We start from the raw sequence: 26,853 nt of genomic DNA, 5'->3' as shown, positions 1-26,853 counted from the left end.
CCTTGAAAGACCAGACAATTTAATGTAATGCATAGCTTAATACTAAACTCTACAACCAGACTGGGAAAATATCTTTATTATACCACCATACATTTTCAGCCCTTTCCATCACACCAACGTTAATTTGCTCCATTTATAATTATACATATGTATAGGTAGCCTGGCAGCATGACACGCTGACCTATAATGAATAGAGAGATATACTTTATTTTTCCCAAACTGGGAAATTGCAGTTGCAGAATAGTTTATTACTGGCAGGAGAACTAAAGCAACCTGATGCTGATGAGGCATCAACCCTGCTTTGCTGTGTGGCATGTCCCCATGCATCACAAATAACAGACACATTCACAGTTGATGTTACAGAAACTATGGCTTTATGTTTAAAACTCCTTACAGGTATATTGTAGACTGCACATCTTATAGGTTATTTGGCCCTTAGTTAAATAAAAAAATAGATTAAATGTGTGACAACATCTGTACCGGCAATAGGTACAAAATGTATGGGTTCATTTGTCAATCATTAGGTTATGCGTATTTAATCATCCAGAAGGGCTGACACAAATTTAATATTACACTGATTTGTCATCCAACAAAACCAAACAGTTCTGAACTTGTCAAAGCAGACGACTGTGAAAACAAATTAGGGGTCCAAGTTTTGTTGAGTAAAACATATGTTAAGCGTCTTCTAAGTGGATAAGAATTTCAAGTGAAGTCTCCTCTGTCTGCTTCAAGCTTTGTCTGAAGAGCTGAGTGTGCTGCCATGATGTCTCCCCTTCTCCACCACTGAGTCCTGCCACAACAATGAACTCAGAGGAGCCGGACAGACTCTGGAACGACTGCATCTTACCATCTGAGGGTTCAAAGGCAGCAGAGGAAATTATTAGGAGGGGTCGTGTTACAGAATCACACTTAAGAGTTTTTCACACGAAATATCTATTGCGTAACCATACCTCCAGAGAACTCTGTAGTAACCGGGCCTGCCTGCAAGTGCCAGCAGACTTTCCCAGAGTGGAAGGTCTGGCTACTGGCCATGACTGAGAGAGACTTTATCTTCAGTCCTGCTGGAGCAAAGTCAAACTTCCAGCTAATTCTTCCCGTAGAGGAGCCTTCTGTTCGAGCTATGTACACCTGGAGAAAGAAGAACAATCTGGTCACGTTGCTCCAGGATCTCAAAAGATGATCTGAGTTTATTCTACATTCTCTCATTACTTTACAACTCACTGTACGTCTTCTTTGTGTTAGATTTCCAATCTGTTTCGAATCTTAATCATATTCACAATTAAGTTTTCAAACTGCAGCATCTTGCTTTAGAAAGTGCTTATTTCAGTGCTGGTGGGATGACTGGTCTGAAAAACAGAAGTTGCTTCCTCTAACATTGGCCCTGTTTAGATGCGGTATTAACATGTGTCTTGGGTGATCCAATCACAAGTGGACCGCTATAAGTACAAGTGTGAATGATCCCAAGACACATTGAGGACAGTGAGATTTGATCACTCAGACACACAACATATACTGTCTTATTTCCATTTAGTAATGTCTGGGCTCTATTACCTGCCAAGATAAGCAGCAGATGTTTGTGGACACTGTCTATTTCAACTGATTTCACCACTGAACTAATAACCACAATATCCCCAGACTCCCTTTAAAAATGCATAATTTAGTGAGTTGTTGAGTGAGGAGGAAGTTTATCCACGAAATTCATTATTTATTTTTATCTTCACTATGTGTGCCTTCTTGTAAATTCGTAATACGCATTTACATTATTTATTTCTTTGTGTTAAAAACATTGTGTCCGTTTTGTTGTGAGATCCGATCACAAGTGGTCACTCTAGATGCTTTTTTAATGCCAGGTGTGAACGGGGCCATAGACATTCACTCTTGTCTTACCTGTTATTCTCAGTCTGATTAAACCAAGCAATGACCACAACTAGTTTCTAAATGGAAATGTGGCCTATTAGCATTGGAACAGAGTGTGAACTTTTCATTTAAAAAAAAGGGGCACTCCACCCGTTCTAAGCTCATTACGGGGACTTATTTTTATGTTTCTACAAAATGTCAGTCTTTCAGTCCACCACTTCAGCCCAGACTGAAATAACTTTAAATAACTTTTAAATGGAGAGCCATAGAATCCGGTTCAGACATTCATAGTGCCCAGAGGATGAATCCTAATGAATTTAGTGATCCCCTAACCTTTCCTTTAGCGCCACTAGCAGGTCAAAGGTTTGACGTATCCTGTGAAATAACTTTACATCCACTGGATGGATTGGTACAAAATGTGTTCAAGCATTCATGTTCCCAACAGGATGTATGTATATTGACTCTGTGCCATGACTAAATCCCTGCCAAACTCAGGGTTTCCACTCTTTAACAATTCATTTTCCAGGACATTTTCATGACATTTTCCAGGAGGTTTTCTTGACAATACAGTACAGCACTTGCTTACCAATGGTCATATAAATAGCGGTTTTGGGCAAATTGACTACATTAATTTGGCCACAGCCAATAAGTAACGGTTCACATCAACTTTCTTTTTTTTTTTTTTTTTTACATAAAATGAATCTTCTAGGAAGTTAACATGTTCGTTGCAAGTAAAATGAACATCTCTGTGCGTGTATCTATTAACCACAGCAACAAGAACATTAATCGTTAATACGCTGTATGCATGGAGATGTGAGAATTTCTCTCACAGCTGTGGACGAAATACACTGATGCCAAAGAATATCAGAGCAAGTCAATTCTTCTTTGCATCTGATAAACCTGCTTTGAAGTTTATCCTACCTACAGCCGAGTTTTAAACAAAATACCTAGGTTTATGTAGGTGATCTGAGTGAGGGGCTATAATACAAACATTTCTAGGACGCAGATTATGTCTTCATTTTAATAATTTTCTAGATGTTTCCATGACTGGAAAACTAGTCTCCAAATTTCCAGGTTATCCAGGACACGTGGGAACCCTGAAAACATTCTTATCAGCTTCAGCTGAACCTTGTGTTCAGTGCTAATTAGCAAATGTTAGATGGTGATAATGGTAAACACTACAAAGCCGAGTGCTAGGTCTCCAGTCCCTTTAAAAAAAAAAATCAAACACAGATTGCACCTGCAGTGCCTCATCATGTTAGCATTGGTTAGCATACTGGCGTTAGAGCTTAGCTCAAAGCATCTCTGTGTCAAGGACGTAGATACACAGAATGCTTAAAAAAAATCATGTTCAAACTGAAAAGCGTGGGTTTGTTAATCAAACAATATTAAACGTACCATCTGCCAGTCACTCTCCACCTTTCTGAAGACAGACTCCTTCCTCCACACACACTGATCCCAGCTCTGAATCACTTCAGAGTCGTTGGACACTCGACAGTACTGGTCTTTGGTGGCACTGTAGCGCACATGCAGTAACCGGTCACCCTTCTCTTTCTCAGTAGGAGTAAACACATAACCTTCAGCCTGAGAAAACACAGTCATCAAAACACTGTCATCTAGAGCTACAAAACATTATCCATGTTATGTTAGTAATAAACTGTACTTTTCCTTTAAAGTTTTTCAATACGAAGACAAGTTCATGTATCTGTAATGACCATCACAATATTGATCCTAAGCCCATTTTTTCAAAGGTAAATATTCATATATATTATTAATCAATAATTAAAGCAGATATAACAAAATATCAGTAGATCCATACTGCTAAGCTAGATTACAATAACATACATAATCCTGTACCTGTGTGGAGGTCCCTGAGTCAGCCCCTCTAGTCTCTCCACGTGCTATCCTCCAGGCCAGAGAGCCAGAGTTACGTCCACCCAGCTCTCCTGGTTTTGGCTTCTTGGGGGAAATGAACTCCACCAGCTCGACGAGCAGCCTCTCCGTCAGCTCCTTCTTCCTTTCTGGACTCAGGGACTGCTGCCTCTTTGGTGTCAGAGCAGATGGAAGGCAATTTAGATCAGAGTCACCAGAAAAGAGTCTCATGTGGGTTTAAAAGGGTTCAGACTTACAGAGGCATTGAGGCCATTGATGGTGTGCAGCAACCACGTCTCCTGAACCCTGGTCCTTCTCGACAAAACCTCTGGATGTTTGCAGGAATACCTCCAGGTCACATCAACAACCTGCATCACACACACACACACATATGCTGAAGTACATGAACTGTCTGCTGACTCTGGAAGAGTCTAAACATTATCAGTGCACAGCCCTTTGCTGATTGGCCCAAAGGGGGCGCTAGAAAACAGGAAATAACAACCACCACATCAAATAACAAAACAAATAACATGAAAAGACAACAAGATAGCTATTCCATAACCCTCCAAATCTAACAGCATATCACCTTAATATAACCTTAATATATATATAATATATATATATATATATATATATATATATATATATATATATTCTTAATATATTGTATGTCTATTACATCTGGAGTATATGTAACGAAAGTAATTTCCCCCTGGGATTATTTAAGTATTTCTGATTCTGCCAATTCTAACCTCATTGTAAAAACTCTAGTGACCAGCTGTTTAAGGAAATACTGAAACTGTTGTTAAAATGAAACTATATATTTAAGCAGTTTTAAAAAATGACATCTTCAGAATAAACCGTTGGGCTAGGGGCTGAGTGCAACCGAGTAGGACTCATTGTTGGTTCATTTCATAGGATTTGTTGACCATTGGCTTCATTGGCCAACTATGTGTATTAGGGCTGCAACTAATCATTATTTTCATTATCCATTAATCTGTCAAACATTCTCCTGACTGATCAATTAGTTGTTTTGTCCATAAAATGTCAGAAAATTATGAAGTCCAAGGTGACGTCCTCAAATCCTCAAGTCACATTGGAGAAGCTGAAATCAAATTTGGACAGTTTTTCTTGACTCAAAATGTTCGTCATAAACTGTCAAAATAGGCCACTAAATTAATAATTGACAACTAATTAATGAATTGACTAATTGTTGCAGCTCTAATGTGTACACATAGAAGGAATTTGACTCCGGTTTAAGTTGCTCTCAATGTTGTTATAGACTATAGCAATCTTTACCCTTTAAGGCCTATATACCTTTAATTTGGTGTTCATTTGACAGTTGTTTTAAAGCTGCAGTAGGCAACCTTTATTAAAAAAATAACTTCTTGACAATATTGCTGAAATTGTCAGTGTTCTAACAGTAGTACACGAGACAGATAATCTGTGAAAAAAAAAAAAATAAATCCTCTGGCTCCTCCTAGTGCTACTAATGGCATTTGCTAGAACCCACTGGGCCTGAACCAAAACAACCAATCAGAAGCAGGAAAGATAGAAAGACTCTTTGTGTTGGTGGCTTGAAGATAGTTGATTGTTGTTTGTGTCCTTCCCAGGTCATCAAATACTGACACTTTTGGACCCTGGGAATGAGACTCAATAACTCCTATTACCTTCACGCCTCCAATCGAAAGCGTCTTTTTATATATTTCTTGGTTGGTTGGTAGGAGGAGCCAGAGGAACTTGATATTTTCAGACTGTCTGTCTCATGTACTACTGTCAGGATATAGAGAAAGTTTCAGCAAATATGACAAAAAATTATATTGTATAAAAATGACCTAATGCAGCTTTAACTAACACTCAGAAATAAGACCATAAAAGGTTAAAAAATCTAATGTATCAATAAAATAAAAAAATCTAGCTGGACTGATACTGGCATAGATTTTAATAACCAACAGTGTGATTTATCAGACCTGGTCCTTGGAGAAAGCCAGAATGTAGGCCAGTTTCTTCTCCCAGCCAACCTCGTACAGTAGAGGCTTATCACAGACGTTCTCACACGAGTCACAGTGCAGCCAGCGACGCTGAGACACCGAGTAAATCTCTGTCCACACATGGTCTGAAACAATACATAGTAAACACAACTGATTTTCACTAAGCCTTTCATACACTTTACACACTACCTAAACTGATCAGACATCAGACCAAGTATGAAAGTGAAACATTTTGTGATGCTGCAAATGTTCCCCTATATATCAAACTCACGTGTAAAGCTACCAATACAATACCTTAAACTTGTACTATTTTAATGGCAGGATATTTTTAAATTGGATCAGTGTTTCACACAGAATTCTATTCTTGAAGGCAGAGGGTGGACAAGTTAAATAGTATGTAGACCACCGCAAAACAGAATGAGAATGACTACTAAACCGCAGCTCTTTCAGCCAAGGTGAGGCAGGTTTGAGTCTTCCCACCACACTGAAACTGTATACAACTAAGTGTGAAAGATCTAGTCTGGAAAACCTAGTAAGTGGACCTTGAATTGAGATTTTTGGAGAGCTTTCAACCACATCTTGCAGCCTAACTTAGCAGATGGAGTTTGCTCAGTTGTTAGTTGTGATTTCATTAGTGATTAATCTGCTGATTAATTATGTAGTATATAAACCATCAGAAAATCGTGAAAAATCCAAGGGGACATCTTAATTTTTTTTGTTTGACCAACAGTCCCAAAGATATCCAGTTTACAATTATAAATGACTGAAGAAACCAGAAAATCTATTTTGTTTTGCCTACATTGTTGGGTTATCAAAATAGTAAGTAATCAGCTTTTTTGTTGCAGTTTTAATCCTGACAACTGAACTTAATAAATACCAACTGAGCAAACAAAAAGCTATTAAGTGGACCGTAACTTTGATTTTTCTTTGCTATAATAACACTGACTAGTATTAAGGATTCCATGTCAACATCCTTTCCTTCTAATATGTCTAACACAGGCGTCAGTAAACTGCTGGTGGCAACACAGGAGCCATATCTGTCAGTCGTACTCATACCTGTGCTGTCCCAGATATATCTGGCCTCAAGGCCCAGGGCTCTGCAGCACAATGTGAAACAATTAGCCCACTCCCCACAGCGCCCCCTCCTGGTTTCAAGAAGCTTCTCAGGATTGTTATACCTGGTATAAACAATAAAGAGAAAACAAGCATGCACATCAGTTAAAGCAATCCATTACTCTCTATGTGCTTTGTGGTCAAATTCAGGAAATTCTTTTTACTTTTAGCATTTTAAAATGTGTTAAGTTAGTAATATAACAACAAAAGTGGTCAGGGTGGTCAGCGTTTATCGGACACTCCGCGTTAGCTCGCCTTCATGGCACGCTTGGCAGTTCTCACCACAGCGGAAGTGTTTGTTGCACATGCAGTTATTACTGCTGTGCATGTATTTGACGATCACAACAACAAATTTGATGATTAATAGGCTGTATGTATGTAGACATGACCATTCACAGCAGTTCCAACGAACTTCTCTGAGAATTCTGCTTCCGCTTTGCGTCTGCTGTGCACAGCTAGACTGACTGACATGGGAGCCATAATGGTAAACCAGCTTTGAAGTGTCATACCGTGGAGCTTATCCTACATTTGACTTTCCAACAAAATACACAACTAGGTTTATATAGGCAATGTAAGTGAGGAGCAAAAACACTAAACTTTCCAGAACAACATAAATTATTTCCAGAATCACAAACTGATCCTAAAGTATTAACAGGGTTTCTGCAGCTTTCCATAGGTTAAATGTCTCAGTGACCTAAAACATCACACAAGCAGAGACACACACAGACCTGGGGAATCTGGTGGAGAGCCGGCAGCTCCGACAGTAGTGGTCCTCTACTCGCTGGGCTCCCCAGCGGAGGTCATCGGTGGTGGGACTGAGGGAGCGGGCGTTCTGGGTCGTGCCTCCGCAGCTGCTGCATGGCAGACAGTTCACCCAGGAGAAGAAGTCCTGTTTGAACCATCTGAGCAACTCCAGCACCAGGAAGTCTTCTATTCCGAGTTTACATTCTACAAACAGGAGAGCAAGTCAGTCAGTCCCTCTGAATCGCTGTTTGAAGGAAAACACACAGTATGATCCAGATATACAAGTGATTCTTTTGAATGAATGAGAGGACTTCACCTGGGTCAGCCTCTTTCACCTCCTTTAGCTTGTGTTCAGCAGCAGAGGACAGCTGCTGGTGAGGGATGCAGCTCCTGGCTTTCTGCTGCAGCTCAGGGTTTTCATACAGCATCACATGTTGAAAGTTTGACTGGAGAGTGACAAAGAAGCTCATACTGCTCTCCTGACAAGAAAGACAAGAAAACATCCAGATCACAAACTGCTGCAATGTATAGAAAAATACTTCAGACATGTTCAAACACAATTTCTGCCATTTAAACCAGTGATGAGCACAGCTTTACCAAGGACGATGGCTGTGGTGGAGGTGGTGAAACCGGCTGGATGGAGGCAGCAGCAGAGCTCTCTGGAGCTGAGGCTGAGGACGCAGCAGCCTGAACAGTGGGTTGGACGGGCTGTCCTCCGCACAGCCTCTGATCCCTCTCTGCTGCTATGGATTCCCTGATGAGCTTGAGCTGTTCAACTGATGCAGACTTGGGGAACACCAGGTGGGTCTCAGCCTGAAAAAGAGGTGATAATAATATTTACTTACAGTCAGGCAGGTGAAAGGTGACCAAGGAAATTAAGCATGTGGTGCAATGAGAATACTGGCTGTAACACATTATAGTAGACACCTGGCAGTTACTTATGAATTGTACCTCCTCAAATCCCATTTCAAAGAGGCATTCCACAGCACCTTTGATGGGCAACAGCTTGGTGGAGAAAGTAGGATTTCCTATGCGGATCGATCTGTACTTTTCCTCACTGGGATATCTGTTAGGAGGTGATATGAGGAGGTAGAGTTGTGTTGGAGCTTTTGAGTACATAATTTGCATATGCGAAATTAGTTATGGGCTCATAACTGAGATATATACACACACATATAATAAATTGGCATCATTAGTTTAACTAGTATTGTTGTTCATTGTACACGTGGCAGTAATATACTATGCACATCAGGGCAGTTTCTTACACCCATATTTGTATGTGTGAACCTTTAACTTTAACTACTTGACTCCACAGCGTATTTGAGAGACAATGTCAGGTGAGGTAGAGGGGAATATAGACAGTTTCACTATTTAAAACTGCTTCCTGGTTAGTCACTCATATGCCGAATTAACCACCACACCGCCGTGGTTAATACTGAAGTTATGCCAGTGTATGGGCGTGTGCGGAGTCCTAAGGAAAAATAAAAATGCAAGATTTTTTTAAACACACTGGTTAGACGTTGTGTCAACACCACCGGCGGCGTATACCGGGGCTCACGGTGAAGGTTAGCTTTACCGGCGGAGTGACACGATATTTGCGACGTTGTGTGCATTTTGTAAACAGAACAGAAATATTGTACCGGTAATACAACCTGAGCTTAGCTAACGTTACAACAGCACTTCTCAACACACCGCTGCTGTGTTGCGTTCAATTCTCAACCTTACCTTAAAATGTTGTCCGCGTATGTCAGTAATAACTTGGCGGCGTCTAAAAACACTTCATTAGAATTCTCACACAATGTTGTGACTGCTGGTGACACCGCCATACTGCTATTTCTTGTACAACAGCAACTGTCCCCTGCAGTTTACAGTAGCTAATGCTAACAGTGGGATTTCACCTACTAATGTTAGCTGTTTAGGGTCCTGAGTGTAGTTGACCTATTAGCGCCTGTATACGCGTTCGCAGCATTACAAATATTGTACATAGCTTCTTGTATTTCACTATAATTGTGTATGGCGTATAAAGCACGTTTATCTTTGATCTCGCTCTGTCGGATTAATTAGATTTTTATTAATTGTATACTTACATGTAAACTAGACTGGCGTTCATGATTGCTACCTACAGTGTGTGCCTGCGGATGGACTGGCGTTTTCATTCCGTTAAAGCTTTCACTATTGACAGCTAACTCGTGCTCGATCTAGTAAGTGACAAACTTACTGAGAAAAGTTCAGAGTTCAGTTTCGCATGGCGGACATTTTGTACATTTATTCCTTAGATATTATTCACCAAATGACAAGCTAGCTGTGTCCAATTTGACCGAGAATCCAGCATGTGTGCTTTATCACTGTCCTGCTGGACTAAACTCCAGCCGAGAACACAGAACATAGGGGCACTCCTTCAAAAGAGCGTCTGTGTTTGTCCTAACCAAGATTCCAGACAGCACAGCTCAGGGAAGCGCAAGAGGAGGGTTGTTATTACTGGTATAGGGTTAGTGTGTCCTCTGGGCACAGGGACTGCTCTACCCTGGGACCGCCTGATTCAGAGCCAGAGTGGAGTTGTTGCCCTTGAGTCAGAGGGGTACAAGACAGTGCCCTGTAAAGTGGCAGCGCTGGTACCCAGAGGGAGTGAACAGGGTCAGTTTGGGGAGGAGAGGTTTGCCTCTCGCGGGGAGATCAGCAGCATGTCACCGGCCACTGTAATGGCCCTTGGAGCTGCTCAGCTGGCTCTGGAGGACTCGGAGTGGTACCCCACAACCACAGAGGAACAGCTCAACACTGGGGTGGCTGTCGGCATGGGCATGGTGTCGCTGGATGAAATCGCTCGCACCGCCACTGCCTTCCAAGAAAAGGGCTACAACAAAGTCAGCCCCTTCTTTGTGCCCCGGATCCTTGTCAACATGGCTGCTGGGCACATCAGTATCAAACACAAACTGAAGGGTCCCAACCATGCTGTGTCCACAGCGTGCACCACAGGCGCACATGCCATAGGCGATGCCTCCAGGTTCATCGCCCACGGGGATGCAGTTGCTATGGTTGCAGGAGGAACAGAATCCTGCGTGGGGCCTCTGTCGATGGCCGGTTTTGCCAGAGCACGGGCCCTCGCCACCAAATGGAATGACAACCCCACGCTGGCCTCGAGGCCCTTTCACCCAGAGAGAGAGGGCTTTGTGATGGGCGAAGGAGCGGCGGTGCTCCTGCTGGAGGAGCTGGAGCACGCAGTGAAAAGAGGAGCCAGGATCTACGCAGAGGTCCTGGGATATGGACTCTCAGGGGATGCCAGCCACATCACCGCACCCACTGCAGATGGAGATGGAGCATTCAGGTGACTCATTTGAAAGCAGACACTCTCTGTTTCGGTATTTTGCTCATATTTGACATTTTCAAATAGCAACCAAAATGTCAGTAATTCTTCCACAAAACTACTGTTACTTATTAAGCAGTGGTTCCCCAGCTGGGGATCAGGGCTCTTGAGTACTTAGAGTGGTCACAAGATGATTAACAGAATAGGAACGCAGGCAAAAACATCTCTGCCATACACAATTATGTTTATTTATTCACGCTTTCCTCCAATATCTAGTTTTATCTCATTCAAGTTTTTGTTATTTTTAACATTTTACAAAACATACAAAAAGACAGTAAAAACAGTAAAACTGTGTATTTTACTGGACACCACCCCACAGTGTCCAGCTATATAAACAGAAAAGGAAGTCAGAAAGCGCAACCCTGGCACCCCAATATTCTTTTATATTCTGTAACCTAGTTCCCCAAACCCTTTTCTGTTTCCCCCTTAATGTGTGTCAGAAAAAGCTGCCAGATTTAGCTGGCTTTGCTTTTGGACGTTATTTACATCATGGGTTTAAGCTGCGCTGTACACTCTGGTCTATATGGGATCTTCCAGTTTCATAAAATAAGCCTGCCTGCTACAACAAAACCTGTCGCTGTCAGCCAAACTCTGCTTTAGTCAGCCCTGGTGGCAGGAGAGATTTACCCCCTAACAACAATTTATACCTCTTTCCAAAAAGAACAATACCAAGAGACAACCCCACAGAACGTGTAGTATTTGCCCACTTTGTTCTCGTACAATAAGCAGCATTGGAAATGAGCAAACTGAGCCAAAACAACAAAAGGAAGATCAAAGTTGTAATGAACTGAAACTACCCTCTAACTGTCTGATCACTGTCTTTACAGATGCATGTCTGCTGCCCTCAGAGATGCTGGCGTCTCACCGGCAGATGTGACTTACGTGAACGCCCACGCCACGTCCACACCTTTGGGGGACGCAGCTGAAAACGCCGCCATCAAGAGGCTCTTCCAGCCAAACCTTGAGAGCCTGGCTGTCTCCTCCACCAAGGGAGCCACGGGCCATCTGCTGGGGGCCGCAGGGGCCCTCGAGGCAGCGTTCACCGCTTTGGCCTGCTACCACGGGGTCCTGCCCCCGACCCTCAACCTGGACCGCACAGAGCCAGAGTTCGACCTGAATTACGTTCCCTGCACAGCGCAGCCGTGGCAGACTCATGGCCGACGGGTCGCCCTCACAAACTCATTTGGGTTTGGTGGCACCAACGCCTCACTGTGTCTCGCCAGCACCTGATGAGCGAGACACTCACAGAATATTTGTCAGTAGAATTGATTAGCGCTGCTGCTGTTTGTGTGTGGGAAGTTCTTATTAACTGATTTATTTAAAGCCGCTACAAGAAACTTTCATTTTGTGTTGATTCTGATAGCCCCTGTGGACAAAAGCGGTAGTGTCTGCGTTGTTTCGCCTGATTTCAATGAGAATTCAACCATATTTAAGAATAGCTACATAGAAATAGCCAATCTACTCGCTGATGGTCTTTTCTGTTTATGTAGGTCATATAGAGGTATCGGTATGACATTGACCCTTCCTAAATCCCGCCCCTTTTTTGCTCTGTGCTCCAATAACAGTTGAGCAAGCCGCGGTCAGAACCTCCGTCAGCTTTCTCCTTTCCCGTACTTAGCTATGCGATGTGCTAGGCTCATCTGTGTTGAAAATGAAATCACATTTTAGCTAATATAAGTTAGCTAATATTAATTGAATTTAAACTTAAGTGAGCTAATATTACAAAAATACAAAAAGCTAGCTAACTAGCTAAGCAATGATTTGTGTAAATAAGCTAGCTAGCTAGGTCAATCTGTTTCATTACTGGTTCAAAACTCTGAAATATGTTTAAGGTAAAAATCCGAAACGTCAATGACCATCTATAAACTGCAAAGACTAAAAATTCTGATGAAAGCACTAAATCATTGGAATCTCCTCAACTGTATTATTCCTGCTCCTCCAGCCCTGACAGGCACTGCGTCTTCGACACAGCGGTGGAAGAGGTTTTCAGATCCCATTCCTACGGAAAGGTATCGGTAACACAAGGTTTCATTAGTGTATAAGCACCTGAATATAGGAGTTGTTGTGTTTTGTTAACTGAGAATGAGCCGTTGTTATCTACAGACACTGCGGGTTACCTTCCATGGAGTACTAGATAGTGGCGTTCATATTTTGTTACACGTTTCACAACCACTGTAGTTTCTCCTTCCTCTGGAAGGGGAGGTGAAAGTTACAGATCTACAACTACCCCTCTAGATGCCCTAAATCCTACACACTGGTTCTTTAAAGTATTAAGATTTAGCAAAGGAATTGCCACTGTAACGATTATTTATGTCTGACGTTATAAGGTTGTTAATGTCGGAGCAGTATTTTACTGTTGGAGCAACTCGAGGTGGAGCTGGTTTTTAAATTCTTTATACAGTTAAGGAGTTTAATCCTGTGGTTCCTAACATAGGGGTCCGGCCACCTGAAGGGGCCACAAGATAAATCTGAGGAGTCGTGAGATGATAAATTAGGCAGGAAAGAAGAAATAGACAGTAGCGTATTATATTTTATGAGCAAATCCTATGTTTTATGTAAAAACTTAATCTAAAACTATACTAAATAACTAGTAACTGTAGTGGTTTACTGTAGAGGAGTAAAAAGTATTCAAACAATAAAAACAGTATTTCCCTCTGAAATGTGGTGTAAAAGTATAAAGTAGTATCAGAACTGCACTTAGGTACTGTACTTTAGTAAATGTACTCAGTTGCTTTCCACCACTGCTTACACATAAGATCCAAATGAAGAGTTCCCCATCACTGACAAACACTCTGTTTGTCCAGCAGGGGGCGTTGGCTCACAGCAAGTCATACATGTTTCTCTCATGTACATTTCTAGTACATTTTAGACATTCACCAGAAAAATAAACACCACCTCTTTTACAAGCATCCAAATAGACTGAGGTCAAAGGTCACGGCACAGTGCTGTTCATATTATCCTTACCTGACCTTACAGCAACCATTAAATATCAGAGTGTTGGAAGAGGAAAGCAAGGTAGGGATACGGGAGCCTTTTAGATCTGTTAAGAGTAAAGTGAGAGCAAATTATTCAATAGAAGAGGTTGATATATTAAGAAGGTAATAACTGTTAATTGCCTGCTGTTAGCTTCCTATATCCAACCAGTGTTTTCTTTAAACATGAACTCAGACTCCAAAAAGCTTGGGCAATTTATTGCAATTAGGAAATAAGTGGTGCTGTATTTGTGTGCAGCTGACTTTAATAACATCCTGAGGCAAGATCTCACAGTGGTGTCTTTTGTTTTTCAAGGCACTCTGCTCTGCTCTCTGACTGCTGTTCTCTGTGGATTCAGCCTGTTTTGGCCTTTTACTTCAATGTTGAGAAAACAACAAGGGATCACCAGAGCAGAGGGGATGAGTAAGGCAGGTTAATTGGGGACAAAGTGCCATTATGTCAGGGTTGAAATGAAAGTAATAGGGTAAACAGTCCCCTAAGGGAAAAGGAACAGTTTTCCAAATTGTTACCTGTCTTCAGAATTTAAACGACAATTATTCTGCTCCTTTATACCGAGAAGAAACACACACAGCTCTTGTGTGGCATCCTCAGGGAGACATACAGTGACTTTAAGGGGCACTGTGGCCACTTGATATGATGGCTGAGAACATATTGCATGTGTGGTTACATTTCCACATGATCATTTTAGAGGCTGGGAGTAAGGCTCAATTCATTTTACAGCAGATTATGTTCCACTGAGAGGAGGAGAGAAACTGGTTTTACAGTGTAGTAACTGGGCCTCACTAGCGCCTCCTACTGACTGTAGTGTCTATTACAGCACTGAACATACTGTATGGATCATTTTGTTGTTCTCGGACTCATGAGGGAAAAGCTTGACATTTTAGGAAATACATGTATGTGTTTTCTTCCCGAGAGTCGAATCAGAAGATCGATACCTGTCTCACGTCTGTATGTTAACTATGGAGCTGGAGCCAGGAGACAAACTCCACAGGGCACCTTTAAAGGTAAGGTACGCCATTGCGGAGAGAGATTGAAGCGGCGGGCTTTGAAGCCAATTTGACATAGTGGCCGAACCGTGTAACTACAGCAATCACGTCACAACCCCTGCAGGATGACTCATTTAACTATGAGAATTTGATACATTCAGGTTGATGGTAAAATGATTTATCTCCAGTGCTAAACCTTATTGGATGGCAAAGAAAGGCGGATGGGCCATCTTGGAATGCAGTATGCAATACATCTGTGCTGTGTCGTTGTTCACTCTATATCATGGTATTTGTCTGTATGATTGCAAGGGGTTTTATAGCCACAAAGACCCAACCTGCATGTCCAAATACTCGAAGATATAACTACTCCAGGGATAGTGTGTATTTTTGGAAAAACAGGCCTTCAGAGTAGTGGGCTTTTTTATGATAATGAGCTGTTGGGCAAATGGGCTTTCGGTCTATTGGACTACTGGGGTTTTGTGATAATGGCCTGTGAGAACAATGGGAAGTGCCTGACATCTCTCATAAAATAGTTTTTTCAGACTAGAGGAGAAGTGAAGGGGTTACCAAAACACATCATTCACTGAAGATAGTATTTGACTTGATAGTGGATCAGTAAAGGTCAAAGGGTCTCCAAATCATTAAGATTCATCTTCTGGGAATCATGAATATTCACACCGAATATGGTAATCTGGCCAGTAGTGGAAAAATCTTGAGTTGGACTAAAGTTGGACATACCAGCTAACCAATATCACCACTTTAATCTACTAGTGGATCAAAATAACATCCAGTAACATAGATGTATCTCTCGTTTATGGTAATTATGTCATGGACTCTTCTACTCATGCTCTTACAATATTCCCTCAGTGTGTCACAATGCCTTTCTGTGTTGATGCCTTACACTATAAGTAGTGCATGAAGCCAAATTTGATCAAACCCTGCTTCTGAAGCCTTTGTTGCATGTCCTGTATATAAGCTTCGACGTCTTGTTCTGTATTTCACTTGATGAATAATTGCACTGTCTGGGCTGAATTTAATAGCATGATGTAAAGCCGGACCCGGATGATGAATCACTGTTCTGGGGAATGTCTTTCTAGAGCCATTTTTAGAGATTACGTTTTATTAACTCTTCTGGGTGTCACAGTTAGCTAATGAATAAATCAATTATTCATTCATTTTTTAATTTGAAATAATCCGACACAGATAAATGAGTTGCGACAAGGTTTTTTTTTTCTCTACCTTTTTTTTTTTGCGAGTTAGAAAGGAAAACCCGGCATCTTCATGGGGAATATTTTGGCCTCAGGATTTATACATCACTCCTTGTACAACTCTGGTTTCTAACCCTTAAGCAGTACACAAGTTTTGTAACTAGAGCTAACATGCACCATTGTTTCATTTCAAGTTGTAAATTATATCCACTGTACTTACATGAACAGGTTTCCCACCTTTAATAGAAGTGACTGGACATACAGTGTATGCCAGAACTATGTTACAGGATTAAATGTACAGATTGGAAGATGAGGATTTTGCAGCACTGCATTGTGATTCGTGCCCGGTGTACTCTGAGAGCTAAGTGTACTGTACCCATTCCACCGCTCCATATCAATAGTTCCTCTGCTGGGCAGGAACTATTGATTCCTACTGCTGTAATGATGATGACTTTGGTTCGTGTTATTCCTTCTTTTCCTCCTTTTTTTCAATTTTTTTTTTTTTTTACATCCCTGCCTCCCAATTAGGAGGTATCCAAGCTGAATTATGATTGCCATGGCAACAGAGTCAGCATGCATTCCCTTTGATATCACCCTGTCCCACATGGAGCACAGCTTATCACCAGGTTCTAAAATTAGACCTCCCCTCTCTCTCTGTGGCACACACTGGATGGCCTTCATTGTCTGTTATGACCATTATTCATGTCCAGTGTTAGCCTTTTGTTCAGTTATGGGATTCTGGAATTTTAGCCTTTATTAGATTAAATATTACAGTAGTACTTTATGTTAAACCACGCAGAAACCTCTGTGGCTAAAAAAAGAAGCCAACACAGAAGTATCCTTGAACGGCCACTTGGGGCTGGCTTCAAAACAGAGTCAATCTCAATAAGGTCCCATATTAATATGCCCAACCTTACAGCAGAAATAAACATGTTGACAGCCTGGGCCAAAAAACATTTTTGGTCTCTATAGCTAATTTAACTGGTCATGCCAACTGTAAGGGGGGTAAATCATATCAAGGCTTAAAGTTATGCATAATTAAGGACATGCCTGCTTTGAGTAACAGGTGGGTGCTGTCACAGGCGGCTGGTTTCAGCAACCACCGACTCAGCTCTACTAACACTTCACCTCTTTGCCCATTTTTAGATTAGCCATGAGCCTGCGAAGTCAGGCCTACCAAGATGGTGACGGCCAGAGCCGACCACACTGAGCTTCACAGGGACTACGTCCATGTTTTATACAATCTATGTGTTAAATATTATAAAGCAATTGAATTTATAAACATCTTATCATTTAAAGCAGTGGTTCCCAACCATGGTGTTGGCAAGGGTGTGTCCAGAGGTGGGGCCTGGGGTGGCCACCCCTGAAATCTGATTGGCCACCTCAAGTGCCACCCCATTATCCTTACCTCTTCCACGCACACTGTCTTTCAGAGGCTGTAGCGGGCTCCGTAGATGGCCTAAGGCATCCATTGGTACCAACCATGTCATGCTAGCATAAATAACACTTCAAAGTTAGGGTAAATTGGGCGATGGGATCCCTTGACCTGTGCATAAATTGAGAATGACTGGAAAGCTGATACATATACTTCATGCCGCACCTGCATAAGTCAATGCACCACTTGTGCCACTGCAGTCAAAATGGTATGGACATGTCCTTGGGTGTTGGGACCCACCCACTGTTTTGTTTTTTGACATTTCATTTTTGACATCATATTTTCCTCAGGCCTCTAAAAATGATTTATATCACTCTTTCCTGACATGTTTGCTTTGTTTTAAAGGGTCACACACCAAAAAGGTCAGCTACCACTTCCTTGGACTCTCCCAGTGGTTTTGGATGGTTCAGTCAATTCATTACCAACCACACATAGTTGAAACAGCTGCTGACCTTTTCCCAAACAATGAAACTTTAGTAGTTTCCTTTAAGCTTGGAAGGGGGAAGGGGAAGCAAGAGCGTAGTGATCTGCAACTACACTGCAAGATACCACTAAATCGTACACACGGACCTTTAAGAACAGATTTTGATACAGACCACCCTCCTACAAGACAGAGCCACCAGATTAGATAATAATGCAAGACCCACCTTAGTTGATATTGTTTAGTGGGGTAAATTCCCCAACAAAGTGGATGTTTGGGAGGTGGGCCTTCTATGTGTGCATGCAATAACCTAAAGCATGTATTTCATTTGTTCAATTGTTGTCACCACCAAGTAGGTAACTTTTATAAAAAATGTAAATAAATATTATCTTTCTCATGTACTACGGATAGGACATAGTGAAAGTTTCAGCAAAATATGAGAAAAAGTTATCTGTCAAAAAATGATCTGTTGCAGCTTTAAACAGAATGTCATCATTCTGTACATGGCAGACATTGACGTCACACTGCCATGTGACTTGTACACAAAAGGGAGGCCACATTCTCCAAAGAGCTGATATTGTAACAGGTTGACCACCATTGCGTTATAATGAAGTGACGGTTACAGAAGATATGTGAAGAATGGTCTGTTCTAGTCAACTGCTATAACAGTAAACAGTGGGTCAGTGCAGGCAGGAGAGGTCAAGGATGGTGCAAACATACCACACATGCCATAGCCGATGCATCAGATTTTCCTTGAAGGTGAATACAGATGAAGGACTTTAACAGCGCTGGTATCAGTAGTACTCATGATATCTGCTATTGTTTTGAATGGGACGTCAGTAGGAGTGGAGGCGTGATCACTGTTTGACACATGTATAATTAACCAGCTTCCTTAACAAAGAGAAATGTTTATAATCTCTTCACAAAGCTGGGTAATAATATCTGACTCTAGCCCTGTAATCATCACTTTTTTTTAATCTCTTGGTTTTTTTTGCACGGGAGAAGAGTCAACAGAAGGGAACACTGACTTCAACAAAGGTATTAATGTAAATTTACATTCATTAAAATTCTGATTATGTTATTTTGCCTTTCCTCCAGCTCTCAGGCTGTAAGTATGTGTGAAAACTACTCAGATGGAAACACAAAGTCTGATGTTACATAAATGACGCGCCCTCGCAGTTGAACCCAAAAAGCATTCACACTGTGGTGGTAAAGAAACAATACTTACAGTGTCGTGTTTTTAGTCATTTATTTCTGCTTTTAACAAATTAACAAGAGGGAAAACCACATATTGGCGTCCCTCTAAAAACTTTAACACGTTGCCGATAACACGCTTATAATATACCAGTGGCTAGTCAGAGAAAAATGGATCACGGATGTTTGTGGTAGTCCACAATCATCCCACAAAAGCATATCAGGAGGGACCTTTAATTAACATTGGCATGAGTCAATGCTTAAAGCGGCCATAATCTGCATTTTTATAAAAACAATGTGTCAAATCACCATACTGATAAATTACATAAGTACATATCAGAGCTTTTAATACTTTTCACCATAAAAACATCAAGATGCTGCTACAACACTTGTTAACACCGAATAGAACTGCACCAAAGATCAGCTTCTTAATTTGTGGATGTGGTGTTGCGAGGTCACATGTAGTTTATATGTATTTACTGTGCTGTGTATTTTATGCCAATTTCTGCAGTTGTTTTTTTTACCTGTAAGGGGACCTTGGGTGGTTGTGAAAGGCGCCAACAAATAAAATGTATTATTATTATTATTATTACATGATCCCCAAAACAGTCTGCGTACACTGTTAGCCCGGATTTCATATCTAATCAAACAATCAAGTACAATGTAATCAATACATTTAAGTTTGCTTGCATTGCTATCAAATGTAAGTATACTTATATTTGATAGCAACATAATGTGTGAATAATTTTAAGTTTAATGGGCTGGAATTCATAAGTTTTGGTCATGACCACGCCTCTTTATTTCCCGTCACAACAGAATTTGAATCTTGCTGATTAGTGCTGCAATCATTTGTATTGGAAGTTTCGCCATTCCTGAGTTGGGAAGTAATATTTCCGACTTTGTGGGAAATAATGTGGGAACAACATGTATGCTACAAAATAGATGTGTTGTATTTTAATATTTTTCAGAGTGTTAAAAAGACATTGATAGCATACCAGTGGAGATTCACGTTATCAAACGTGCTGAGACGGTTTGAAACTTTATTTTGTCCCAGACTTGTTGCTGCATGAGTAACCTACATTCCCTAAAACCACAAAAATATTGACTTATTATCAGGGTTTGTGCTATAGTCACTCTACATGGACAGCAATTAACTTAAATATACTATTACACGTTACATCTAAGCAAAATGTATAGGTTATATTAATTTGAAGTTTAAAATAATTTCCCCCATTTTTCTGGCAGCACTTGAATGCAGCATTTCCGTTAAGTCTCCCGCATTTGTGTTCACCTGTTGCGCTCCGGTTAGCTTATCGAGTCGATGTGTGCTGCGACTCTGATTTTAAAGTTGGCACTGTGTGTTAGTTTGCTGTTTGAGCAGTGAAAAATGTTTTAACCAGCTAAGATTATATACTAATGTTCGTCACATTTTAGCTCCAGAGTGGAGAAAACAACATTTTAACCAGTTAAAAAGACATTTTCTCTCCATAGTCCGTAGATTTAGCTGCAGTGGCTGTTTGTGAACAGCAGAAACATTGTTTTAACCAGTAATATGGATATTTCCACTTGCTAGAGATCCGTTAGCTCGGAAGCGAATGGAAATTGCAGTTTACAGCAGTTAAATATTTTCAACTGATATTTTTTTTGTTTGTTTGTTTTTCTCTTTCCACCTAACGTTACTGTGCTGGAGAGTGAGCTGAAGTTTCCTAATTCTCCTCATGGATGCAGCCTGATGAATCTGCGTTATCTTTTCTATAATTAATCGAAATTAACATGTTACTTTGACAGCCCTAAAAGAAATCTAGCTGAGGAAATCAGGTTTCTATAATCCCCTTCTCGGATTCCGGAGTGTAACCTGATTATTTACATGTGTATAAATGGACCTACTGTTCAATCAATCAGTCACTTTTGACAGTGGAGGCCGGTCAACCCTTTGACCAGCAGCAGAGTAGCACAAAAGAAAATTATATTAATGTAATGTAAGAACTATGTAGACAATACAAAATGAACTAAACATGCACACTTATAAAAATAATGACAATGTCGAAATTGCAATTCAACAACTGTGTTGTCGGTTTTTTTTATAAATATATTGTTATGTCTCTGACTGGGATGTGATGAATGGTGACACTAAAGGGCAGTGTAGCCAGGTCCCATCTTCCATTACTATCCTTTACTCTTTCCAACCAGTGAAAGGCTTTATGGTCACTCTCCAGGGTGAATTCTCTGCCGGGGAGGTGGTTATTGAGATAGTAAAGGGCCCTCTTAATGCCAAGTGCTTCATTTTCCAGCATGGAGTAATGGACCTCTGTGGGAAACAGCTTATGGCTGATGTAAGCCACAGGATGCTGGTTGTACCTGCAGGGGTACATCCTCAAGACCTTTTATGGATGCATCAGTTTGATAAAACAATTAAGCTAAATATGTTTCTTACTAAGTGATTGAAAGGTGCCTCCTCTGTCTGTAGAACTGTTTGGGGCATCTTGATCCAGCTAACCTGTATCAGTGAGCAGAACTGCCCTGGCACAGAAGGGAGATGCAAAGCAGTGGTAAAATCCAACCACTGCCAAAAACGTCCTCAGGTTATGTGAAATGTAGTTTACTTCATAATACAATAAAAACAGGTTTGGCAACAGGTAACAGTCAGCTTGGCAAACAAATCCAAAGGGAGCAGGCAAAAGACACAAACCATGTGCGGGAGGCAGGCAGGCTGAAAACAAGTCATTCCCTCAAAGAATCTTGATTCATATTTGATCAGCACTGCCTAGTTTGACAGTTTGAGTTTTGTGTGGTGCGTTGGACGGATGGACCTGAGGACATGCAGTGGTAGCAGCACAAGGTAGCCCCGCACTAAAGCATAACCTACTTTATTGTCTATTTTACTAATTCACTAAATGCTGACTGGAAGACGACTTAAAACTAGGGATTGAGACCATCATAAAGTCATTAGGAAACTGTGCTAATAAATCAAGTGAGAAGCAGGGCCATTTTCTAATAAGGTTAGATACAATTGGACTTCTTTTTTAAACCAATGGAGTCACCCCTTGCTGGCCATTAGAAATAATGTAGGTTTAAGGCATTTCCACATTGGAAGCCAGACCCAGAAGCTCTGTACACTATTGATTATACAATCTATGGTCAGAGAGATGCACATGCACGGGTAGAAAACAAACCAAAATGACAGAGAACTTTTTGGAATATCAAGGTGAAGTTGTTTTTGTGCAAGCAACTGCACAAATCTCAAAAGTAATGAGGGGAAAGGTTCATTATCCTAAGAAGGAAACCTCCCAGTCAGCTGTAAGTGCAGAATTAGCTATTAGCTCCAGTGATCTTGTTAGAGCCCTTCACTTGATATGGTGCAAAGCACTGGAAGGTGGTAGATAGTGTTACACAGAACACTTCTACACACTATTACTGTATGTTTATGGCTGTTGAATAAACTCTGTTAATGTAAAACTGAAATTCCAGAATCAATAGATGACTTACCTTCTCTAAATGACCATGAAATCAGAGCTACGCTATTGAAACGTGCACAAAAGATGTTTTAATGCATTCTGCACCCAGTGAAACTGTAAAAAGCATGAATGTCACAAACTAAAAAGTTGTTGTTGGCTTTCAGGTGTCCCAGAATTGCTCCTCATTCATTCTTTCCTAACAAAGCTTATGCTTCTTCCACAGTCTCTTGACCTCAACAGCTGTTGTGTATCATTACAATGACAATTACAATCCTAATGACATTCACATGAGCTGTTTACAAGCCATGTTCATATTTGATGATTTTCAGTCATTATAAAGCACCATATGTACTGTAATTAGCCAATTGAACAGTGTTTAGTACTCTACTGTATTCTGCTGTAGTCCTTGTAATCATCTTTCAAAAGAGAATATTTCACTGTGCACAATTACAGTCAAGGACTGCAGCACTCTCTCTGCATAATGTGATGAGTCTCTCCAGTCTGGTTAAAAAAAATCAAGTCATCAGAGAAGCACTGAGAGTCATTTTCCACATTTATCATCACAGAAATCATACGGGTAATACACAGTACATCACAGCATTTAAAGCTTCATTGTGTAGCATTTGTTCACATAGTTAACAATAAATGAAAGCTATGTTATTTATATATTTTCCATCCCATTTTATCCTGATTCAGAGTTATTTGCTGTTTACTCCCTCCAACATCTGCTCAGCCAGGACCTCAGAACACTGCAGCTGGTCTTAACTTTGGTAGGGACCTTTTTCGTCAGGTTATCAATATGCACAGTTGCAAATACAAATATGACTTACAAAATCAATTAAAGCAATAGTTCCCAACCTCTTTCCTTAAGGGACCCCTTTTTTCATCATTGAGTAAGCGGACGATCCCTGACTAATTATGACAGTCAACCCAAACAGTGAACACAATAACTGCAGGAAGTTTGAGAAAAATTAGATTCGGATGAATTACGAGCAGATTATTTCCTGTGCATATTTGTGAATGTATATAATGTAGAGATTACTTCTACTGAGCTTTTTAGGAATTTTTTGTACAATTCTCTGTCTGCGATATCTATTTATTTAACAATCATACATTCTTGTTAGGCTTAGTCTAAACTTTGAAATTTACAATTAACTTTTGTGTGTAGGATTTAGAGGCATCTAGTGCAGAAGTTGCAGATTGAAGCTAACTCAATACTGCTCACGTCTTAGCATTGGAGCCTCCGTGGAAAGCGAGCCAAGGCGCAGCTAAGCAGCTAGCTAGTGTGAATGTGAATAGATATATTTGGCTTTTATCTTTTAACCATCTTCAAAATGTGATTGCATATCCTTGTACAAGAAAGGAGAAAAGTGGACTAAGGTTCCAAAAGGGGCGGGACTTCGGAAGGGTCAATAGTACCTTGTATATCATCCATACCCATCTATACTGTCTAGCATCACATAATGTAAAATTGAGTGTAAAGGCTGGTGGATGCTAGTTTATGATAAATATATTAAAGTTTCCAAATGATTTATGAATAGTGAAATACTATGTTACAGCTTTAAAAGAGTAATTCAATTCTGTCTTACAGAAACAGATGGTAGATAGTGTATTTTATGTCATTAGTCAGATTAATGTTTGAACCATATCATTAGGGTAAAGGTAAAGATTACCATCTGTTTGTCTGGAAACAGCTGTGGATGAGGTGTTGTCATGGATTCTCTCACTCTCCTATATCCACCCCCTACTCAGGGACACTGTGGAACTCTACTCTCTCTGTAAACACTGCCTAATGAATCCCAAATAAGATTTTCTTCTGCAGATCAGGGGGTTGTCACCAAGAAACATCTCCCTCATCTTCTCTGTGGATCTTTTGACTAACAGATTGCAGTGAGTAGAAGGAAGTATGAGAGGCCTCCACCATCTGCTCTTCTTCGTATATGGAGGGACAGGTCTCATGAGATGATGCAGAATTGTTAAATGCCAGCCGTCTGGCTGCAGCGCCTGTCTTGTTCACTGTATTCGCATAAAACCTTGTCTTCTCTGTCTTCTCATCACGTGTGAAGTTTGTATCACAAAAGCGAGATGAGATGTGTCGCCTGCGTTCTTTAAAATGTACTCATGAGAGTGACAATAGCCTTTTGAGAGTGTTGATATTCGTAAAACAGTGTTCTGAAGCTCTTGGAGCAGCACTATTGTAGTGTGAATGTTTAGACAGCCTCCATGAGCTGTCAGGAATTCAACAGACGCTTCTCACACAGCACAGATGGAAATGTTTCTCAAAACACTGTGCCGTAAGCCAATATCACCAACACAAACCGCGCCCGCACTAAATACACTTCAAGGCCTTTCTCTTTTTCAACAGGACAGAACAATGAAAGCTGGTGCATTGTTATCAGGAAAAAGATTTTTGAATCATTAAAAGTAGTCAGTAAACAGTTTCCTAATGAGTTTATGGTCTCAATCACTAGTTCCAGTCTTCTTCCATACAGCATGATGTTCATTTAGTGAATGATGTTCCCATTTAGAGTAAAATAGACCATAAAGCAGGGTATGCTTTAGGGCGTGGCTACCTTATGATTGACAGGTCATTCTCAGTGAGTCTGTCCAGCTCAACTCACCAAACTCAGATCAAACTGTCAAACTAGGCAGTGCTGATCAGATATGGATCCAGATTCTGTTCCTGCGTTTCCTATTTCTCAACTAAAAACCTTTCAGAAACATTAGTTACCTGTTTATCTGGAATACGAGATTGTTTGTGAACAGGCGAGCCGTTTGGTATAGCAGAAGGAATGTTGAACACATACAGGATAATACTATGGAGGGCTGTTTCCATCCATTTAATGTGTTGCCCAGGTAACAAATGTCTCTGCATTGTACATTGTCCATTTCTCATCTGCACTTGAGAAACTTCCACATTGTGCACTTGACATTGATCTTGACATTGTGTCGTGAATACATGCCTCAACAAGAGCTGACATGTTATGGCAGGGTGAAGACAAGTGAACAAATCCTGCTGAGAGGACCAACACTATTTCTGGACTCTCTCCTGGGTTTGTTGAAACATGAAGATTAGATTTATAGCACCAAAAGCTGGTATTCATCTAAAATTATTCAGAAAATGTATGTTAAGAGCAAATGTTGCAAATTCCACTATTGGAAATCGATAAGACAGTTATGACTGTGTGAAGGAAGCAGTTCATTATTAAACTAAAATTGTAAATGATATCTACTTGCTCTGAGAGCCAGCAGCACCGTATGTCAGCACTAGTGATTGGAAACCATATGATTATATGTGAATTGCATATTTTATGTCTTTATCGTTATTGTTTAGCCCGCAATTTTAATTATTGTGGCCGTGTGGATTTGTACTGTAGATTTAAGTTCAGCCAAGTTCAGTTAAAGACACACTTTTAAGCAGGTTGCTGTGTATTAATGTAGATTTAAATCCCAGCCTCACTGGGCTGACAGTCAAACCGAGTCAAGCCAAGCCAGCACATGGAAAGGAGCTACTGGCCTTTAGTCTAGACAAGGCTGGATTACCAATCAGACAAAACCGTCAGTTGCCTCGAAATTCTCAGGGCTGGAAGGCTCCAGGTTGACCTGTGGCAATTAGTTTTTGGTAATTTGATTATTTGTTTTCTAATTCTGTATACCCTACAGAGTGTTTTAGTGTCTTTTAGCTCACAGTTTTGGTTTGGCTTTCTCATAAACCGGGTTTCCAGCAGCAGCAGGCCGCTGTTTCCATTGGAAAAGCTGTGATAAACTGTAGGCTACATTCCCTACTTAGCACCAAATAGAAGACAGTTAGAGACTAGCTAACCCATCCACTGTGTTTACAGCTTGTAATATTCTGAATCATTTTAGGTATTATTTGTATATTATTCACTTTTTATTGCCAATGATTTAACAGGTTGTAATGTATCTTAAACAATGAGACTTTCCCCACATTTATCGGTTGCCTGCGGACTAATTTATATGCCTTTCTATGTAGGGATACAGGTTGGATTTTCCAAAGATGGGATGTTTCTGCATGCTCCCAAGCGGCTTCTTTTCTTTTTTACAGTGTCAACAGTGTACAACAGCTAACATAGCCAGTGGTGTAGTCTAGTTTATTGTAGTGGGTATACTGTGTTGATTCCCTCCCAGCCTCGTACACACACGTTCCAGACCGACACCACCACACTCACTAACGCATACAGTCGGCTACGTGCATCCACAC

At 40.7% G+C, this 26,853-nt stretch overlaps 2 protein-coding genes across 3 annotated transcripts; one reads left to right on the top strand and one right to left on the bottom strand.

The window, feature by feature from the left end:
* Positions 1 to 60: 60 nt before the first annotated feature.
* On the bottom strand, positions 61 to 9,489 carry ngly1 (N-glycanase 1). 2 transcript variants are annotated; one of them, XM_051390757.1, is made up of 12 exons: positions 9,303 to 9,489; positions 8,505 to 8,643; positions 8,175 to 8,390; positions 7,894 to 8,056; positions 7,562 to 7,781; positions 6,777 to 6,898; positions 5,700 to 5,845; positions 3,987 to 4,097; positions 3,715 to 3,900; positions 3,256 to 3,441; positions 951 to 1,128; positions 61 to 850 (listed from the first exon to the last, which is right to left on the bottom strand). In XM_051390757.1, exons 1-12 carry the CDS (start codon positions 9,401 to 9,403, stop codon positions 675 to 677), a joined length of 1,944 nt encoding a protein of 647 aa, XP_051246717.1. In that variant the 5' UTR covers positions 9,404 to 9,489; the 3' UTR covers positions 61 to 674. The 2 variants fall into 2 exon arrangements, with proteins under 2 accessions (XP_051246717.1, XP_051246718.1); XM_051390758.1 differs by having other exon boundaries at positions 8,529 to 8,643.
* Positions 9,490 to 9,689: 200 nt separating this feature from the next.
* On the top strand, positions 9,690 to 13,585 carry oxsm (3-oxoacyl-ACP synthase, mitochondrial). Its single transcript, XM_051390881.1, has 2 exons — positions 9,690 to 10,899; positions 11,766 to 13,585. Exons 1-2 carry the CDS (start codon positions 9,908 to 9,910, stop codon positions 12,166 to 12,168), a joined length of 1,395 nt encoding a protein of 464 aa, XP_051246841.1. The 5' UTR covers positions 9,690 to 9,907; the 3' UTR covers positions 12,169 to 13,585.
* The last annotated feature ends 13,268 nt before the right edge of the window (positions 13,586 to 26,853 follow it).

The sequence above is a fragment of the Dicentrarchus labrax genome, unplaced genomic scaffold (assembly GCF_905237075.1).
Source record: "Dicentrarchus labrax unplaced genomic scaffold, dlabrax2021, whole genome shotgun sequence".
Taxonomy (NCBI): Eukaryota; Metazoa; Chordata; class Actinopteri; family Moronidae; genus Dicentrarchus; species Dicentrarchus labrax.
Note: the sequence above shows the minus strand (reverse complement) of the source record. Positions and strands in the feature narration are given on the sequence as shown.

Bases quoted from the DNA above. Each gene is read 5' to 3' on its own strand.
- ngly1 (XM_051390757.1), bottom strand. From the start codon at position 9,403: ATGGCGGTGTCACCAGCAGTCACAACATTGTGTGAGAATTCTAATGAA. The intron at 8,391-8,504 runs GTGTCTACTATA...CCTCTTTTTCAG, and splicing joins AATTCATAAGTAACTGCCAG to GCTGAGACCCACCTGGTGTT. The intron at 8,057-8,174 runs GTAAAGCTGTGC...CTTTCTTGTCAG, and splicing joins CACCACAGCCATCGTCCTTG to GAGAGCAGTATGAGCTTCTT.
- oxsm (XM_051390881.1), top strand. From the start codon at position 9,908: ATGTGTGCTTTATCACTGTCCTGCTGGACTAAACTCCAGCCGAGAACA. The intron at 10,900-11,765 runs GTGACTCATTTG...CTGTCTTTACAG, and splicing joins GATGGAGATGGAGCATTCAG to ATGCATGTCTGCTGCCCTCA.